General features: G+C 43.9%; 1 protein-coding gene across 3 annotated transcripts in view; it reads left to right on the top strand.

The window, feature by feature from the left end:
- The window catches only part of strn3 (striatin, calmodulin binding protein 3), a 342,931-nt gene that overhangs the window by 137,510 nt on the left and 187,287 nt on the right, over positions 1-18,134 (top strand). For all 3 annotated transcript variants that reach the window (XM_078233702.1, XM_078233700.1, XM_078233699.1), the window contains exons 4-7: positions 8,361-8,442; positions 10,260-10,436; positions 15,613-15,778; positions 16,591-16,726. In XM_078233702.1, coding sequence (XP_078089828.1) covers positions 8,361-8,442; positions 10,260-10,436; positions 15,613-15,778; positions 16,591-16,726 — 561 coding nt within the window. The remainder of the gene's footprint in view (positions 1-8,360; positions 8,443-10,259; positions 10,437-15,612; positions 15,779-16,590; positions 16,727-18,134) is intronic.

The raw sequence follows: 18,134 nt of genomic DNA, 5'->3' as shown, positions 1-18,134 counted from the left end.
ATTGTTTACGATTTGCATAGATAATTTAGAGTTGGGGGCCAAGTGTAGTGTCGAAATTTGCAGATGACACTAAGATGAGTGGCAGATCAAAGTGTGCAGAGGACACTGAAAGTCTGCCATGGGATATAGATAGTCTAAGTGAGTGGGCGAGGGTCTGGCAGATGGAGTACAATGTTGATAAATGTGAGGTCATCCATTTTGGTAGAAATAACAGCAAAATGGACTATTATTTACCTGGTAAAAAGCTGCTGCATGCTACTGTGCAAAGGGACCTGGGTGTCCTTGTGAAAGAACCACAAGGCGTTGGTTTGCAGGTGCAGCAGGTAATTAAGAAGGCAAATGGAATTTTGTCCTTCATTGCTCGAGGGATGAAGTTTAAAAACAGTGAAGTTATGTTGCAGCTGTATAGGGTGCTGGTGAGGCCACACCTGTGTACAGTTTTGGTCTCACTACTTGAGAAAGGATATGCTGACACTGGAGGGGGTGCAGAGGAGATTCACTAGGTTGATTCCGGAGTTGAGAGAGTTGGCTTATGAGGGTAGACTGGGGCTATACTCATTGGAATTCAGAAGAATGAGGGGAGATCTTATAGAAACATATAAGATAGAAGCAGGGAAGTTGTTTCCACTTGCGGATGAAACTAGAGCTAGAGGGCATGGCCTCAAAATAAGGGGAAGCGGATTTAGGACTGAGTTGAGGAGGAACTTCTTCACACAAAGGGTTGTGAATGTGTGGAATTCCCTGCCCAGTGAAGCAGTTGAGGCTACCTCATTGAATATTTTTAAGGTAAGGATAGATACATTTTTGAACAGTAAAGGAATTAAGGGTTATGGTGAGTGGGCGGGTAAGTGGAGCTGAGTCCATGAAAAGATTAACCATGATCTTATTGAATGGCGGAGCAGGCTCGAGGGGCCAGATGGCCTACTCCTGCTCCTAGTTCTTATGTTCCTGGCACTGTGAAGCAGCAGTACTAACCACTGTGTTGAATAGTCCTGCAGTATGTATAGGTAGCAGTGAGGATGGAAGATGGCATAATAGACTCAATTGTGAATGGAGCCTATCAGAATAATGGGTCATAAGGATTTTACTTGATTATTATAGTCTTAAATCAATGCAAGCAAATTTAGATTTTTTAATTTTTAAAGAAATACCTTGGTTCAACTATAAATCTATAAATATCTGACGTTTATTTGAAGTATGATTTTTGTTTCGCCCGTATACTTTTGGAGTTAAGAAATGAGTGCTTCCCAGGCTACAGTTTACTGTGAATCCATTTTAACACTTAAAAATTAACGTGACCCCAGATGCCAGCAAAAACAAAACGGCAATGGAGCAGCATATGAACATTAAATTTATAGTTATTAAACTTCACATTATAGTTCAACATCATATAAATATGGGAAATATGCTTTTAAAGTGTTGTGTAAAATTTATGTAAAATACATGTATATTCATGTAGGTTTCAGCCAAGCTCTCCATATTTACTGGTGACAAGATTCAATGAAGCCGATGTCCCACACGCACCCCACATTGTAATCAGACCCTCGCCTCACCCCCACACACAGTAATAGCCCCATCCTCTTCTCTCCTTCCCACAAGCGGACACAGTAAGCAGCCCTTTTCCTCGCCACCCCCCCCACACACACGCACACGCACGTACAGCAGTCAGCTCTCCCCACCCCGTGTGCACGTGTGCACACACACACAGCTCCCTCCTGCCATATACACATGCATACTTTGTTTTTATTTGCTTTATTATTGTCACTTATTGGGATAGTGAAAAGTATTGCTTCTTGTGCGCTATACAGACAAAGCATACTGTTTAACATAGAGTACATGGGAGGGAAGGGAAAGATAGGAGAGGGTACAGGATATAGTGTTACAGTCATAGCTAGGATGTAGAGAAAGCCAAATCTATAAGAGATTGAAATAGAACATTATAAGAGAGTTAGAATTAAGTTTAAAAGCATAGAATGAGAGTAAAAGATAGAATTAGAAGGTATGCTGAGGACAGCTCGCAAGACGTCACCTTGCTCCTTGAATGATCGATGAATGAACAGCAGTCGGCTTTTTCTTCCCCCACACACCTATAGTGGTTAGCTCTGTCTTTCCACACACATGCACAACAGACAGCTTCCTCCTCCCATTTACGCACATAATAATTCCTTTGCTGTTCGGTGACAATGATCCAGTGGGTCCAGGACTATCGTGCCAGAGTTTCCTCTCCATAGTTGCCATTGCTGTATTGGAGGAGGGGCAGCTCATGACCCCAAATGCTGTTAATGCAACCCCATCGGGGATCGTGACTGACAGTTTGGGAACCACTGCTCTAAACTGTAGAACAAAAATAAAGGGCCCAATACACTTAAGTGGATAAGGTTATGCAAAAGGAAAATGTTAGGGGGAATGTTGATGTGGAGATGTACACTTATCATTCAGTGGTGTTGGGAGATTTGTGAAGATAACTAGTTTCTAGAATTTAAAAAGATTTCTCCCCAAAAATCATGTTGAATTCAGGTTTTATATTTCATATGGCCTCGCTGGATGAGCCCTGCAAGATGTCCTCTCGGTACAGCTGTGATATTCTCCCTAATCAGTAACACAACTCCCCACCCTTTTTTTGCATCCCTCTCTATCATGCCTGAAACATCAAAATCCCGGACCGTTAAGGTGCCGCCAGTCTTGTCCCACTCTCAACCAAGTTTCTGAAATAGCTACAATGTCATAGTTATTTGTACTAATCCAAGCCTCATCTGTCATAATCATGTTAAAACGCATACACTTCAGACCGCCAGTCCCGTCGTGTTCAGTAACCTCTCCCTGTGAAGTCCACCTGACGAAGGAGAAGCTTGTGATTTCAAATAAAGCCGTTGGACTATAACCTGGTATCTTGTGACATCTCATTTTGTCCACCTCAGCCCAACACCAGCATCTCCACATCTTAAATTAAAGCTTTTGAAGATGCTTGATATCAGATTATATCCAGTTGTTTAGGGTCAGTCTTTCCTGCTCCTCGTTACTGTTGAATCTGACCCTTACAAACTATAAACCGCAAAAAAGACCTCTGAAGCTATGTGATAAAAGTATTAAGTACTTATCTGACCTCGCCCACAACTTACCAATCGGCTCTCTCCCTTATGTCCTCTACTACTGCAGTAGGATAAACCCACTCTCTAAAGATTTGCAAGTTAGAAAATGAGGAGGAAAGAGAGACACTTAGGGAGGGAGTTACATACTTTGACTTCTGGGCAGCTGAAGGCATGGCCACCATCAATGATGAAGCAAGGTGGAAGGGGTATGGAGATCTTCGAAAACAAGGATCAGATTTTAATAATTGTTTGCCTTGGTGCCAGTGTAGGACAGCAAGCACAGAGGAGATGGGGAAACAGGATTTGATGCAAGTTGAGTCATGGCCAGCAGAGTTAGTTTATGGAAGGTTGAATCTGAGAGATTGGCCAGGCTTGCATTGGAATAGTCAAATCTAGAAGTAACACAAAGAGCACCTGACAAAGTTGTGAATTATCTGTCTATTTCAATGCACAGTGTATTCAAGATTGCTGCACAAAGGCACTCGTGTCTTTGAGGGAATCTTAATTTAAAATTATTTCCTGCGTAAATTGGAAATTAGTCTATGAAGTCAATTTTCAGAGTTCATGGAAAGCACCATTTCAGACCTTGCTCCCTTTTGTGCCAGGTTTTCGTCAGTATTCACGCAGAAAAAAGACAATGTTGTCGAGGAGAATACTGAGATACAGGCTATTGGACTAGACGGGATTGAGGTTAATAAGGAGGAGGTGTTAGCAATTCTGGAAAGTGTGAAAATAGATATGTCCCCTGATAAGGTTCCCTACGGTAGGCTATTGCAGAAGATACAGAGGCATGGGATTGAGGGTGATTTAGTGGTTTGGATCAGGAATTGGCTAGCTGTAAGAAGACAGAGGGTGGTGGTTGATGTGAAATGTTCATCCTGGAGTTCAGTTACTAGTGGTGTAACTAATTTTGGGGCCACTGCTGTTTGTCATTTTTATAAATGACCTGGATGAGGGCGTAGAAGGATGGGTTAGTAAATTTGCGGATGACACTAAAGTTGGTGGAGTTGTGGACAGTGCGGAAGGTTGTTGCAGGTTACAGAGGGACATAGATAAGCTGCAGTGCTGGGCTGAGAGGTGGCAAATGGAGTTCAATGCGAAGAAGTGTGAGGTGATTCACTTTGGAAGGAGTAACAGGATTACAGAGTACTGGGCTAATGGTAAGATACTTGGTAGTGTGGATGAACAGAGAGATCTCGGTGACCATGTGCATAGATCCCTGAAAGCTGGCACCCAGGTTGATAGGGTTGTTAAGAAGGCGTACGGAGTGTTAGCTTTTATTGGTAGAGGGATTGAGTTTTTTTTTTATAGAAACCCTACAGTGCAGAAGGAGGCCATTCGGCCCATCGAGTCTGCACCGACCACTATCCCACCCAGGCCCTATCCCCACATATTTTACCTGCTAATCCCTCTAACCTACACATCCCAGGACTCTAAGGGGCAATTTTTTAACCTGGCCAATCAACCTAACCCGCACATCTTTGGACTGTGGGAGGAAACCGGAGCACCCGGAGGAAACCCACGCAGACACGAGGAGAATGTGCAAACTCCACACAGACAGTGACCCAAGCCGGGAATCGAACCCAGGACCCTGGAGCTGTGAAGCAGCAGTGCTAACCACTGTGCTACCGTGCCGCCCCAGGAGGCAGGAGGTCATGTTGCAGCTGTACAAAACTCTGGTGCGGCCGCAATTGGAGTATTGCGTACAGTTCTGGTCACCGCATTATAGGAAGGATGTGGAAGCATTGGAAAGGGTGCAGAGGAGATTTACCAGGATGTTGCCTGGTATGGTGGGAAGGTCTTATGAGGAAAGGCTGAGGGGCTTGAGGTTGTTTTTGTTAGAGAGAAGAAGGTTAAGAGGTGACTTAATAGAGGCATACAAGATGATCAGAGGATTAGATAGGGTGGATAGTGAGAGCCTTTTTCCTTGGATGGTGACAGCTAGCACGAGGGGACATAGCTTTAAATTGAGGGGTGATAGATATAGGACAGATGTCAGAGGTAGGTTCTTTACTCAGAGTAGTAAGGGCATGGAATGCCCTGCCTGCAGCAGTAGTGGACTTGCCAACATTAAGGGCATTTAAAGGGTCGTTGGATAAACATATGGATGATATTGGAATAGTGTAGGTTAGATGGGCTTTAGATTGGTTTCACTGGTCGGCGCAACATCGAGGGCCGAAGGGCCTGTACTGCACTGTAATGTTCTATGTTCTTACACTTTAACACCTTTTTGTACATGGCTTATGAGTAAAGTTTAATGTAAGCAGGTGTTGGGTCTGCTCACACATACCACCACAGGCCAAAGAGGGGATACCCCCCCGTTCCCTATTCCTCTCAAACCCCAGGAAATGATAGTGGATTTTGTATCAAAACAGGACTAAGGACGGAATAAGAAAAGGGGCCCAGACCACAGGAGGAAATTGGCTAATTGACATCAATGAAGATAGAATGAAGAAGGGGGGGTGCACTCTATCGACTTTTAAGAAACATTACCAGCCCAACTATAATAGGTCAGACTCTCCACCCCACTTCGTTGTAAAAATCAGCAAAGGGGATCCATCTGCCTGATAAGAAACGGAACCAAATCCGTTAGCCGTAGCCACTGCATTCAGCAGTTTAATGTCACCAGTCCCAGTAGTAGTATGGTAAACCTAAGGCCTAAAGTCCGTTGCCCTACAGCCAAATCATTTTGGACTACTGTGGGGGCTCCATTCCAACTTGACCCAGTTCTATTAAACGACATGGCAACGTACAATGGCACCTATTTTGTCTGTGGAGATAATGGCTATCCTTGGCTTCCCTGAGACTGGTCTGGATCTTGCTATCTAGCGTATCTGGTCCCCAATGTCCGACATTATGACTCCCTGCATCTCCACCCCAAGATACACCTGTTAAGATCTAAACGGGCCATCACCGAAGCTCAACGGTTTTGGATGATAGCTTTTCCTGCCTATGGGACAGCAAAGGCGGCTCGAGAGCTGATCAATATGGCATCAGCTCTTGAGAAAATAACTAATACTGCGGATGAATTAGAGGATGTGAGCACCGCTATCTCCGAAGTTTCAGCTGAAGCCGTAGCTATACGGACGGTGGCACTCCCAAATCGAATGGCTTTCGATTACTTGTTGGCGGCTACCGGAGGCACCTGCGCCCTAATAGGCTCTGAGTGCTGTACATACATTCCAGACTCCTCCGACAATATCGCTGATATAGCTGAGCATATTAAAAAGACAGCTGACAAAATTAGAACCGAGGGGCAAAACTTTAAGGACTACAATTCCTCTGGCTGGTGGCCCTTTGGTAGCCTCTTTGGGGACTGGGGAGGAATGATAATGCATTTGGGAGTCATTATTCTGGTGGTTTGCTTATTACTGTTCTTGCTACAATGTGTTTGTCGATGCCTGGCCTATAACAGAGCCCAAACTCCTCTCTAAAGGTTTAAAGTTATCATGAAATGATAAAAGGAGGGAATGAGATATTAAGGGGTTAACATCGCATGCAACTAAGAGCTTTTGCAAAAACCGGCTAAACCAGCAGTTTGGGTAAATGACCAGCTTAAGATACCTGTGACTAATCCCACTTACCCATTAACAGTTCTCTTTCTTTCAACATAATCATATTACGACCTTAGATATGGTTAACCTGACTAGAGCAAAGGGTGTCTTGTGATTAGCTACATTGTATCAGACCGCATGTGACCATGAGGATTGTAAAACTACATAAAGAGGGACTGTCCCATTATTCAGCGCGCCTTTGCTACCTGACTCCCAGCACTGAGTGGAGGTTACGTAGCAAAGGCTTGCCAGCTTGCATATGTAAGAAGAATAAAGAACTTTTGAATTGGACAGCGGTTGGTGTTTGCCTTTGTATCAAGGACGGAAGAGTCTTGCGAAAAACGAACTTAACAGTGGGAAGAAATTGGAGTACTCGGAGGAAACCCACGCAGACACAAGGAGGACATGCAAATTCCATCCAGTCACCCAAGGTCGGAATTGAACCTGGGTCCCTGGTGCTGTGAGGCAGTAGTGCTAACAGGTGTGCCGCTGTGCCACACCATGCTGACCAACTGTCGATGCCTCAAAATTACTTTCCCGAATCTTTGCCAGAAGTACACACTACTTTAGTCCCTCGTGTGTGAATGTTACTACAGAAGACTTAGTTGAATCTGAATTGGCTGATAATTGTGTCTGTGCTACTATACCACCTGAGATTGATGCAGAATTAGTTCCAAGACAAGAAGTGTTTACTAAAGTTCCAAATCCTACTTCTAGGGTATGCCAAATTCTCGGACAGCCAAATTCCAGAACGCCATATACAACCAAAGAGGAATTGACGCACTTCTGACCGACTTTCCTATTTATTGTGTATAATGATTAATGGTGCATAGAACTGAGTCCAGAGTATTTTTGATCCTGTGTATAACATCATAGTAATTTGTTGTCATGACCACAGAAGTAAAGGGGGAAGGAAGTAATGTATTTATGTGGTTGCATGATACCTTTTAAGTTCCATTCTAATGATTTGATGGTGATGCCATTGGGGTGTTTCATAGGCTACTAGTTCCATTTTCTTCTCTGTACTGGCAACAGCTCCTATAATATATCCATTGTTATTTTGAATCTACATGTGCAAACCACGCCTTTTCCTCATCACAGCCCCTACTTGCTAGGACGTTACAGCTTCTTCCAAAAGAAAAAATACAATGGTTTAAACATTCTGGCTAAGTTTGGTGGAGAATGGACAAAATATTCAGCTCACTAATGGATTTTCTTCTCCAAAGAGAGAGCAGTTGGGAGCATATTTTCTACAGCATCTTCCCATAGTCATTCAGTTCTATAAATAACTTAATTCTGCTTTTAATCTTTAAAAAAAAAAGACCTCCTTCCTTAAGAAAAGATAATATGTGCATTCTGTTAAGATTGGTCACTTGATACTGAGAGAGTATTGACATTCATGACATTTCTGACTATGGTGGTGAGTAAAGTAATGTCAGGTCATTGCTCTGTGTGGAATAGGAGGAAAGTTTTTCTTCTGATTTTCTTTGGGATGACCTGGAAGTTGTGGATGGGGTAGGGTAAAGGTGTAGTTGAAATTCTCACAAACATTAAGACTCAGAAAATAGAAGACTAAATTTGTAGGATAAGAATGTGGCCACAAGAAATGCTGTGCAGAATCACTTTTTGCAATAGTGTTCCCTTCTGGCTGTGTACTGCTTTTCTTGATGGGATCTTGCTATTCTAATCTTCTAGTGACGTATGTTTGCTTTTCTAGAAGAAACCAAAGAGACAGAGGTGCCACCTGTGCCTCAGAACAGTCAGTTGACTTGGAAACAAGGCAGACAGTTGCTCAGGCAGTGAGTACTATGAACTTTATTTGCACTTATCACAGTATCTGAATTAGCATTTTAAATACATAGATTTGGAATAGATTTATATTGGTCCAAAGCCTCCGATCAGAGTCGGAACCCCTATGTCCAACTCTGCCAGGAAACTACTCACTTAGCTGCATGCGTTGAAAAGGCTCTGACTTCCGATGGTGGGTCTTGTAGAACATTCTCAGCACAGAAACCCTCAGAAGCAATGAGGATCTGCAAATAACTAAATTCCCCTTTTTACTGCACTGGCTGCTATATTCTGGTAAGTGTTTGAACGACCACACCATGTTGGTGAATGTGAGATTAGGTGGGTAGCGAGGCAGCTGGGTAGGTTGGCAAGTGGTAGGTGCACGATTGGGGATGTGGATTGACGGGTTAGCAGGTCTGGTCAGTGGGTTCAGAGGGGTAGTCAGGTGGTCGGGGCTTCTTAGTTTGGGTCAAGGGGATTAGGTAGTGGGGGTGCTAATCAGTTCGGGAGAGCCGGGGGCTAGGGGTTAGTCAGTTGGAGTTGAGGGTGGCAGAGGGCTAGTCAGGTTGGGTCTCAGGGTGGGGGAGTGGGGTTGGGAGGGTTGATGTCAGGTGGTGGGGATGAGTCAGGACAAGGCTTAGTTGGGTGGTGAGGGCTAGTCAAGTCGCGCTGGTGGTGGCGTGGGTGGGAGGGTGGCGAAGGGATAGTGAGAGCTATTTGGGCTTGGTGGTGGGTATTTGTGGAGTCAAGGTGGGGTCAAGTAGTTATTTAGGTGTTAGACTCAGAATTTTCCATTATAACATTTCCTGAGTAACAATACAGAACCACAGAATTGTTAAATGCAGGAGACTATCAGGCCCATTGTGTCTGCACCAGCTCTCTAAGTGAGCATTATGACTTAATGCCATTCCCCTGCCTTTTCCCGTACCCCTGCATATTGTTTCTATTCAAGTAATCATGTAATGCCCTGCTGAATGCCTCATTTGAACCTCCCTCCACCACACTTCCAGACAATGCATTCCAGACTTGTGTGAAAAAGTATTTTCTCACATCACATTTGCATCTTTTGCAAATCGCTTTAAATCTGTGCCCTATTGTTCTTGATTCTTTTACGAAGGGAACAGTTTCTCCCTATCTACTCTGTCTAGTCCCCTTGTGATTTTGAACATCTCTATCAAATCTCCACTTAGCCGTCTTTTCTTCAAGGAGAATAGTCCGAGCCTCTCCATTCTATCCTCATAACTGAAGTTTCTCATCCCTGGAACCATCCAGGTAAGTAAGTAAGTTAGAACTGTCCGAAGTCTCCGACTCTAATTCTGAGTCGAAGACTTTTTCGGACGGTCCTGGGGAGAAGGGGAATTGCCCATCAGACGTTTGGTTAATTTTCAAACAAATTGCTTTCTTTTACCTACTAGCTAATGGAATATTTTATTAGTTTATATTACGCACTCTCTTAATAGTTATTAATTTAAATATATATTTTAATAATGCGATTCATTGTTTATTATTAGTGTCAGTTTTGATTTAGTGTAAGAATTTCCTTTCACCTAAATGATGACTGTAGTTGGCTAATTTATTCTCAATTGTACTTGGACACTGCTAAATCTTGCTCATGTTAAAAGCAAAGCCTGATATTGACTTCACAAGTAAGGGATAGCTGTCAATCTCCTGTTAAAGAATACTGCAAACTGTTTAATATTTTGCTTTTAGTAATATTCATTATGAGAAATCTATAGAAATAGCAGAAAATGTAAAATGCTTTGATATGAAAGCTGAAAATGCATACGTTGTAATTGGAACCTCAGATTGTTTTCTTCAAATTTCACAGGTATTTACAAGAAGTTGGTTACACAGACACGATTCTAGACGTACGATCACAGAGAGTGCGATCGTTACTAGGCCTTTCTGGCTCTGAGCAGAATGGGTCAGTAGAGACAAAAAATTTGGAACAGATTCTTAATGGTGGTGACTCACCATCTAAACAAAAAGGGCAAGAAGTTAAAAGGTGAGAAGCTAACTGCTGGTGATTTCTTTACACCTTGAGTTCATGTACCCTTTAAATGAATACTTCTCTTAATGGATATCTTCCCAGATGGAATTTGGTATGGAAACAAAGTGCTCCCTTTGGCAGGGAGGGAAAGTATTCGCATCAGATTTAGCATGTTTGAATTGCATCTTAGATTTCCCAACATTCTACTTGTACTGATGGTGATTTTTAAGTCAATGCTCCATACCATCTCCCTTCTCATGATGCACATAGCTGAATCCATGACACATAATTGTTCATTGTTCCACAGGAGCAGGCTGAGGGTAAGAACGATTGTGTCTGCATTTTATTTATCTATTTATTTTTCAGTTAAATTTGGCTTATAAACTGGAGGTTTTTTTCAAAACAGGGAGTAGGCCCAGGAGCAGCCTGGGGAAGGTTTTTTGGAGGGTTTAAAAGCAGGCTGCACTTTTGAGCGGGCAGCGTCTGGAGCGGACAGCGGAGTGAGCAGGGAGCAGAGTGTAAGCTGTAAGGGCTTTGGCTCACAGGGCTTCGGCGAAGGCGAGGAAGGTTGTTTGTTTTTCTTCTGTTACACCCCCTTTTTTGTTTTATCTCCCAAAAACTAAAAAGGACATGGCTGGTATGAGTGGGAGGCCAGTATACTGCATTCGGTGTGAGATGTGGGAGTTCCTGGAGACAACCTGCCTCCCGGAAGTCCATATCTGTGCCAGATGCATGGAACTGCAACTCCTGAAGGATCGTGTAAGGGAGCTGAGGCTCGATGAACTCAGTTTAGTTAGGGAAAATGAGAGATTAATAGATAAAAGTTATAGTCAGGTAGTGACACCAGGGTCTCGGAAGGAAGACACGTGGGTCACAGTTAGGAGGGGTAATAGTCAGAAGGGTGATGTGCCAGAAAGTACCCCAGTGGCAGTCTCCCATAAAAGAAAGGGATGGGCAACAGATGGGAGAAGGGAAGGGAGTGAGCAATCTGTGGAGGGATCCCCTGTGGTTGTCCCCCTCCAAAATATTCTGTGGAGGGGGATGACCCTCCAGGGGTAAGCCACGAGGACCAGATCGCCTCCACGGAGATAGGTTCAGGGGTCCAGAAGGGAAAGAAGGGGTTTAGGAGAGCGATAGTTGTGGGGGACGCAATGGTTAGAGGCACGGACAGGCGGTTCTGTGGGAGTGAACGAGAATCCAGGATGGTAGTCTGCCTCCCTGGTGCCGGGGTACTGGATGTCTCCGAGAGGGTAGGAAGCATATTTAAAAAGGAAGGTAGTCAAACGGATGTGATTATACACATTGGTGAAAATGATGTAGGTAGGAAGAGCAGGGTGGTCATACGAGAGAAATTCAGGGAGTTGGGTGCTAGGCTAAAAAGTAAGGCCTCCAGGGTAGCAATCTCTGGACTGCTCCCGGTGTCTAGTGCAAGTGAGGCTTGGAACAGGGAGATTCTACAGTTGAACGCGTGGCTAAAGGACTGGTGCAAGAGGGAGGGTTTTAAATTTATAGATAACTGGGAAATCTTCAAGTCAGGATGGCAACTGTACAGAAAGGATGGGTTACACCTTAACTGGAAGGGAGCAAATATCCTGGCTGGGAGTTTTGCTAGAGTGTTTCGGCAGGATTTAAACTAGTGTGGCAGGGGGGTGGGGAACAAAACAATAGGTCAGTAAATACTGAGGCTGGGGTTGAGCTGGGGGCCAGAGCAAGGCTAGCTAAGAAGAGGAGCACTCTGGAGGAGGATGACCTGAGTGGACCTGGAGGACTGGAGTGCATCTGCTTCAATGCGAGGAGCGTAACGGGTAAAACAGATGAACTTAGGGCCTTAATGCTTATGCGGAATTTGGATGTGGTTGCGGTGACGGAAACTTGATTAAAAGAAGGACAGGACTGGCAGCTGAATATTCCGGGGTATAAGTGTTTTAGGCGAGACAGAGGAGGGGCTAAAAAAGGTGGGGGAGTAGCGATATTAGTTAAGGAGCATATTACTGCGGTGCAGAGGGTAGACAACTTAGAGGGGTCATGTACTGAGTCGCTGTGGGTGGGACTCAGAAACAGGAAGGATGCAGTCACTATGCTGGAGGTGTACTACAGACCACCCAACAGCCCACGGGAAGTGGAGGAAAGGATATGTCAGGAGATTCTGGATAGGTGCAGAAAAAATAGGGTTGTTGTAGTGGGGGATTTTAGTTTCCCTGGCACAGACTGGAAAGTGCTTAGAGCTGGGGGTCCGGACGGGGAGGAATTTGTAAAATGCGTACTGGAAGGTTCTTTGGAACAGTATGTAGATAGCCCGACTAGAGAGGGGGCTATACTGGACCTAGTTCTGGGAAATGAGCCCGGTCAGGTCGTCAAAGTTTCGGTAGGGGAACATGTGGCAAATAGTGACCACAACTCTGTTAACTTTAGGATAGTAATGGACAAGGATGAGTGCTGTCCTACGGGCAGGGTGCTAAATTGGGGGAAGGCTAACTATAGCCGGATTAGGCAGGAATTGGTGGATGTTGATTGGGAGAGGATGTTCGAGGGTAAGTCCGCGTCTGGCATGTGGGAGTCTTTTAAGGAACTATTGATAAGGCTGCAGGATAGGCATGTGCCTGTAAAAAGGAAAGATAGGAAAGGTAGTATTCGAGAGCCGTGGATAACCAGGGAAATTGAGGATCTGATTAAAATGAAAAGGGAGGCGTACGTTAAGTCCAGGCAACTGAAAACAGATGGAGCTCTGGAGGAATACAGAGAGAGTAGGAAAGAACTCAAACGGGGAGTTAGAAGGGCAAAAAGAGGTCACGAGATGTTCTTGGCAGGCAGGATTAAGGAGAATCCTAAGGCATTCTATTCATACGTTAGGAACAAAAGAGTTGTCAGGGAGAAAATCGGACCTCTCAGGGACAAAGGAGGGGAATTATGCTTAGAACCCAAGGGAATAGGGGAGATCCTAAATGAATACTTTGCATCGGTATTCACGAAGGAGAGGGGCGTGTTAACCGGGAGTGTCTCGGAGGGAGGTGTTGACCCGTTAGAGAAAATCTCCATTACAAGAGAGGAAGTGTTAGGTTTTGAGGGAACATTAAAACTGACAAAGCCCCAGGGCCTGATGGCATCTATCCTCGACTGCTCAGGGAGATGAAATTGCTGGGCCTCTGACGGAAATCTTTGTCGCTTCTTTGGACACGGGTGAGGTCCCTGAGGATTGGAGGATAGCGAATGTGGTCCCGTTGTTTAAGAAGGGTAGCAGGGATAACCCAGGAAATTATAGGCTGGTGAGCTTGACGTCCGTGGTAGGGAAGTTGTTGGAGAGGATTCTTAGAGACAGGATGTATGTGCATTTAGAACAGAACAATCTCATTAGTGACAGACAGCATGGTTTTGTAAGAGGGAGGTCGTACCTTACAAATTTGGTGGAGTTTTTTGAGGAAGTGACAAAAACGGTTGATGAAGGAAGGGCCGTGGATGTCGTCTATATGGATTTCAGTAAGGCACTTGACAAAGTCCCACATGGCAGGTTGGTTAAGAAGGTTAAGGCTCATGGGGTACAAGGAGAAGTGGCTAGATGGGTGGAGAACTGGCTTGGCCATAGGAGACAGAGGGTAGTGGTCGAAGGGTCTTTTTCCGGCTGGAGGTCTGTGACCAGTGGTGTTCCGCAGGGCTCTGTACTGGGGCCTCTGCTATTTGTGATATATATATAAATGATTTGGAAGAAGGTGTAACTGGTGTAATCAGCAAGTTTGCGGACGACACGAAGATGGCTGGACCTGCGGATAGCGAAGAGCATTGTCGGGCAATACAGCAGGATATAGATAGGCTGGAAAATTGGGCGGAGAGGTGGCAGATGGAGTTTAATCTGGATAAATGCGAAGTGATGCATTTTGGAAGAAATAATGTAGGGAGGAGTTATACAATAAATGGCAGAGTCATCAGGAGTATAGAAACACAGAGGGACCTAGGTGTGCAAGTCCACAAATCCTTGAAGGTGGCAACACAGGTGGAGTAGGTGGTGAAGAAGGCATATGGTATGCTTGCCTTTATAGGACGGGGTATAGAGTATAAAAGCTGGAGTCTGATGATGCAGCTGTATAGAACGCTGGTTAGGCCACATTTGGAGTACTGCGTCCAGTTCTGGTCGCCGCACTACCAGAAGGACGTGGAGGCGTTAGAGAGAGTGCAGAAAAGGTTTACCAGGATGTTGCCTGGTATGGAGGGTCTTAGCTATGAGGAGAGATTGGGTAGACTGGGGTTGTTCTCCCTGGAAAGACGGAGAATGAGGGGAGATCTAATAGAGGTGTACAAGATTATGAAGGGTATAGATAGGGTGAACAGTGGGAAGCTTTTTCCCAGGTCGGAGGTGACGATCACGAGGGGTCACGGGCTCAAGGTGAGAGGGGCGAAGTATAACTCAGATATCAGAGGGACGTTTTTTACACAGAGGGTGGTGGGGGCCTGGAATGCGCTGCCAAGTAGGGTGGTGGAGGCAGGCACGCTGACATCGTTTAAGACTTACCAAGGAGCGGCACAGGCTTGGAGGGCCGAAGGGCCTGTTTCCTGTGCTGTACCGTTCTTTGTTCTTTGAGTATAATTAGGTAAAAATGGAAGTTGAGGCGAAGGAAGAGATAATAGATGGGGTCACAAATCTTTGGTGACAGTAGCAGGTTTAAGATGTCCTTAAAAAGAGGTGAGACTGAAGGCTTTTTTTATATTAATCCACCGCTAACACCATCAGAATGCAACAATACTCTCTTGACAAAAACAGAAAATGCTGGAAAATCTCAGCAGGTCTGACAGCATCTGTGGGGAGAGAATAGAGCCAATGTTACGAGTCTAGATGACCCTTCATCAGATACTCTTGAGTTTAAGTTTATTAATGAAACCTTTTTAAATGGTTCTGTAACAAAACTGATTAAAAGTGATTGGAGTAGTGATGTATTGATATTCTTAAGAAGGCTTGGTGTTATATTATTATTTTGACTTGTTCAAACTTAATTTTGAATATTTAGGATGGGGAGATAAAGAGATGGTAAGAGGGAAGGAGGGTTGGACTAGTTCAAAAAACAAACAGGGCAACCTATCAGCATTTCAGTTAGCTAGTTCCGGGACCATAATGCAGACTTTCAGGTTGACGGAAAGAGATTTGAAAAATATGTAGATGCTGCAGTTGCTCACAAGTTTTTTCTTTACTCTCTTCTGAACATAGGAACACAGGAGATAAGCCAAGGGGAGGCTTAGCTGAGGCTGTTCTTGAAACATTTAATTTCCTAGAAAATACAGACGATGACAGTGATGATGATGAAGAGGAAGGTGAAATGGTGGAGGACGTCACAGACAACAAAGAAAAGCACCGAATAAACAAGAAACATAAAGTAAATGTTCAAATTTATTGTACCAATGTCTTTGAAGGACTTTATGCAACATGTTCGGCACATGAAACAAGACAAGGAGCGACCTTAAAAGCTTTTTGTGATATTTCTGTGATTTAATTAGGAAGTGAGACTTCACTCTCAAATGCAACCTAATCATTGCTTGAAGATCAGAACAAAAGAAAGCAATGATTAACAAAACAGAAGATATTATAATGCTGTAGTTCAGCGATCAGCCAAAAGATATAGGCTGGAATTCTCCGACCTCCCTCGTGGCTGGGATTATCCGGTCCAGCTGCTTTGAATGGAGATTTGGCTGAATTCTAAATTTTCTGTTTTCGCTGGCAACGGTAATGGGACGTGGGAGACCGGAGAATTCTAGCCATAGGCTACAATGGGGTGCTTACAATGGGAAATCCCAATGACAGTGGTGGGACCAGAAAACTCCACCGCTAGCAAATGGCGAACTGCCTCTCACTCCCGAGAAACCCACTGATGGGAGGCCGGAGAACTCTAACCATAATAAAACAGCAGTAATCTGATTATGTTGTTGTCGTAAGGCTTTTGAGCACCATCTTAATCACCTTTCTGCCTGTGAGTTTTAGTCCTCAAATTTATGTGCACCATCTTCATCTGAATTTGTGTAAAGTTTGTTTTCTTATTTGAGAACCATTTTTTAAAATTCCGATGTTCAATGTGCACTAATGACGCAAGTTTGACCCTTGGACTCGATCTTTAACTATGAAAGATAAATAGCAAATTTCTGAATTGGATACCATGCTGATTTTAAAATGATCAATATTTGTCACTTTTAGATTGGTAATGAGGGGCTGGCTACCGACTTGCCTGATGATACTGAAGAAGCATTGAAAGAATTTGATTTTTTAGTGACAGCTGAAGATGGAGAAGGAGCTGGGGAAGCTAGGAGCTCCGGGGATGGAACAGAATGGGGTAAGAAACTCAGTGGAGTTGCTGATGCATTACACTTAAAAACCATTGTTTGTCTGTGTTATGGCACTTATAGCTTTTTGTCTGAATTCTAATTATTCTGCTGGCAACCTTACCAGACAAAACAGATCTTCGGAGTTAGTTTAATGTAATGTCTGGTGTGATTGAGTGTTGTTGATTGTGCCAGACTGAGATGAAACATTTTAGTTTTACTACTAGTTCTTTGTATTACTTCAGCTTAATTAAAAATTATATCTGAAAGAAGTTGAAATTGTTGATTGAATCAGCTTAGAGAGCTTGATGTTTATATGATTGCATAAATCTTCAATTGGTAGTCCCAAGAATCTTCACTTTGATCAATGACCTTCATAGAAATCATAGAAACCCTACAGTACAGAAAGAGGCCATTCGGCCCATCGAGTCTGCACCGACCCTTCCCACCGACTGCTTCCCTCCTCCTAAGACCAGAGGTGGGCTGTTCACTGACAATTGCACCATTTTCTGCTCCATTTGCAATTCCTCATAATAAACCAGTCTGTGTCCACATGCAGGAAGATCTGAATATCATGTAGGTTTGGGCCAATAAGTGGCAGGCAGCATTCATGTCACACAAGTGCTGGCTGGTGAATCTCCAACAAGCGGGAGTCTAACCACCTCCTCAAAATTAACTAGCACTATTACTGGGACCCTGACCATTAATCAAAAATTCAAAACTTCTCGAGCACTTACAAGGCACCATTCAGAATTGTGATGGAATATTCTCCACTGACTTTAATGGGTGTAGCTGGAACACTATTCAAAAAGCTTAACACCACCTGTTTGACTGGCACTTGATTTGCCAGCAAATATATTCACCTGCTCAATCACTGGCATACAGTGGCTGCAATGTGTCGTATCTACAGCTTACACTGTAGCAATCCACCAAGACTTCGTTGGTACCTCTTTCCAAACCCATAACCTCCATTAGAAGAGCATGCAGCAGCATCAGCTCCCAAGTTTTCTTAAAGTCGTGCATCTTCCTTACTGGACATTGTCACAGGGTCAACACTCTGCTACAACTTCAGCTAATATCAGTGTTGGAACACATTCACCACAGAACTTCTTCATCTCAAGTGTAATCAGAGGTGGGCAATTTTGCAGCAAAGCCCATGTACCAAATATTGAAGGATTATTTTACTTGATCAGTTACGAGGTTTCACATAACATCGTATTGGTGTTGCTACATATAAGGGCACGAATAAATAGCTGGCAGTCTGTGCTGCAAGTTGGTATAAAGCAGCATGTGTGAATGTCAAGTCTTGACCCAAGAAGATCATTTTGCAAGTCTTCCCTGTGCATTTCTAGCATGGACTTAAAACCCTGTAATATATTTTACTTTCCTTAGAGTCCTCCCTGCTATTCTGTTATTAGA

This window comes from Mustelus asterias, chromosome 18 (assembly GCF_964213995.1).
Source record: "Mustelus asterias chromosome 18, sMusAst1.hap1.1, whole genome shotgun sequence".
Classification (NCBI taxonomy): Eukaryota; Metazoa; Chordata; class Chondrichthyes; order Carcharhiniformes; family Triakidae; genus Mustelus; species Mustelus asterias.
The sequence above is the reverse complement of the archived record's forward strand: the minus strand, read 5'-3'. Positions and strand labels throughout refer to the sequence as shown.